This window comes from Cnephaeus nilssonii (assembly GCF_951640355.1).
Source record: "Cnephaeus nilssonii genome assembly, chromosome: 7".
NCBI classification, from domain to species: domain Eukaryota; kingdom Metazoa; phylum Chordata; class Mammalia; order Chiroptera; family Vespertilionidae; genus Cnephaeus; species Cnephaeus nilssonii.
Genome location: NC_137078.1, coordinates 91,826,350 through 91,828,874, shown reverse-complemented (window position 1 = coordinate 91,828,874; position 2,525 = coordinate 91,826,350). Strand labels below are relative to the sequence as shown.

The following is a 2,525-nucleotide window of genomic DNA, read 5'->3' as shown; positions in this document are numbered from 1 at the left end:
AGGACAGCGTTTGTTCATGACGGCCTGTGGGCCAAATCCGGCCACCGTGACCACGTTTTTGTGTGGCTCGTGATCCAAGAAGAGTTTTTAGACTTTTAAGTGGTTGGGGGGGGGGGGGGGGAATCAAAAGAAGAATACTATTCTGTGTCACATGAGAGCTATCTGAAATTCAAATTTCTGTGTCCGCACATGAAGGTTTATTTAAATACAGCCACACCCGTTCATTTGCATACCGTCTGTGCCAGCTTTCACGCCAAAAGGGCGGAGTTGGGTACTTGTGACAGACAGTCTGAAAATGTTTACTATCTGCCCATTTACAGAAGAGGTTTGCTGAGGCCTAGTCTAGAACCCGAGGACGCCCCTGTAAGTTCTGGCCCACGGGCGGGTCAGCAATGGGGCCGCCCCCTCCTCTCCCTCCGCCCCTACTGACAAGGGTTGGGGGGTGGAGGGACACTGCACTGGGCGATCTGTGCAGAGCCACCTCAGCAAGGCTGAATGACAAGACGGTAGGAAGGAAAAGCAATGGGCAGATTGGTCAAGAGGAAAAGGACTGAGGGAGAAAGGGAAGTGGGGGTCACAAAGGGTGGCTCGTCCACAGTGAATACTGGACCAGCGCTAACTGCTGTCCCCTGTGCCGGGACGCCCTCTAACGGTGTGCAGGGGAAGTTTGCTGGTCTGCCCCTCAGCTCTTGCGTGAAGCTGAGCCTGGCTCTCCTGGGCAAGGACTTAACAGGGTACATTCGCTCTTTAGAGCACAGGCAGCTCCTGGTACCGCTGCTTCGCATACTCGTGTGTGGAGATTCTGTGCTACATGGCAGGGCTGAGGAGCTGGGACAGAGACCCCGTGGTTCCCAACGCCGGAAGTATTGATGGAAAAAGGTAGCCCACCCCTGGTCTAGGTTGTAACATGGCCTGTTCCTTCTCATCATGGTCTCTCAGCTTAAAGTCCCCCCCCCCCCCAATTAAGAATCAGAATTAGTCCCCGCCCTGGTCACTCTCCGATGAAATACTTTATCTTCTTCATTGCAGTTATTACTCTTTGAAAATATCTATTTACATATAAGCTTAACACTTGTCTTTTCTCACTATAATAATGTAAGTTGCAAGGATTTTGGTTCACTGATATAGTCCAATACCTGGAATGAATGAATGAATGAATGAGTGAGTAAATGAGTGAATGAATGAATGAATGAATTGCAGCTGGTGCCCCTCTCCTTTGTGGCCAGTGGGCTTATTCTGGCACCTGGGGAGTGAGTGGATCCAGAAGTGCCAGGGCGTTTAATCCATGGCCTCCTCTTTTCTCCTGCTTCCTTAGGGGTCTTGAGAAGCAATGGCCACAGAAGCCCCTGTGAACAGAGCCCTCCCTGAATGCACCACTGTCGTCAGCACAGCAGCCGACGGCTTCCTTTGGCAGCCAGACTCGCTGAACATGCACGTCATAAGGCCCAAGTCCGCCAAGGGCCGTACGCGGCCGAGGCTACACAAACCCCAGGACGCGGGGGTGTGCTCTCACCGCACACCATCTTCCCCGCCTCCAGCCATTCCCTGCGAGTCTCCAAGCAGCCAGAAGCCAGGAGCCTGTGCGCCCAGGTCCCCAAAACAGGGCGCTCCCCATGAGGTCCCCGAGCTGCTGCAACAGGTGCCCATGGGCGCTTCCTCCTCCCTCAATAAGTACCCGGTCCTTCCTTCCATCAACAGGAAGACCCTGGGGGAGGGGGGCGTGGAAACAGTAGCTCAAAGGGCCGGCTCCCTGCAGCTGAGCAGCATCCAGGCTCTTTACCAAGAGGAGGCCTGCACCATGAAGATCAGCCAAGAAGATTCCAGAGCCGCAGCTCGCTTCCTGGAGAGGAAGCTCGGCATCCAAACCAGGAGGCAGAGCTCCTCCAGGGCTGGAGACCTGGAGGAGCCATCCGATCAAGAGCCGAGGCTGCTGCTTGCCGTCAGATCACCATCAGGCCGAAGGTTCGTTCGCCATTTCCGGCCAACGGATGACCTACAAACCATTGTGGCCGTGGCCGAGCACAAGAACAAGGCCACCTACCGGCACTGCAGCATTGAAACGATGGAGGTGCCCAGGCGGCGTTTCTCCGACCTCACCAAGTCTCTGCAGGAGTGCAGGATCCCTCACAAGTCGGTGCTGGGCATCTCACAGGAAGACGGGGAGCGGTGGGTCTGAGGCCACAGCCACCCAGCCGGGGTCCTGGGTCTCTGAGCAAGGAGCATGCTCAGGTGCCAGGGCCTCCCGGGCAGGTGGTTCCAAGTGCCACGTGAGCCTCGTGCAGCGATGATTCCTGGGACTCTCGTCTTCACAGCATCTCCTTTTAAGCAGTGAAATCTGCGCCTGCACCAAGTGCACCAAGAAGATTCTCTCCGGTTGTTAAATTCTCTCCACCCCTGGAGTGAACTAGTCAGTGACCAGGGCGGTTCCTGCAACAGCGGTGGCCAGGCCTTCTCCTTCCCAGCGTTTTGGGACCTTCCTGGAGCACCTGCTCGTCTTTACAATGATCTCTCTCTCTCTCTCTCTC

At 55.5% G+C, this 2,525-nt stretch overlaps 1 protein-coding gene across 1 annotated transcript; it reads left to right on the top strand.

The window, feature by feature from the left end:
• Nucleotides 1-1,330: 1,330 nt before the first annotated feature.
• On the top strand, nt 1,331-2,176 carry UBXN10 (UBX domain protein 10; the record flags this gene model as incomplete). Its single annotated transcript, XM_079778410.1, has 1 exon — nt 1,331-2,176. One exon carries the CDS (start codon nt 1,331-1,333, stop codon nt 2,174-2,176), a length of 846 nt encoding a protein of 281 aa, XP_079634536.1.
• Between the last annotated feature and the right edge of the window lie 349 nt (nt 2,177-2,525).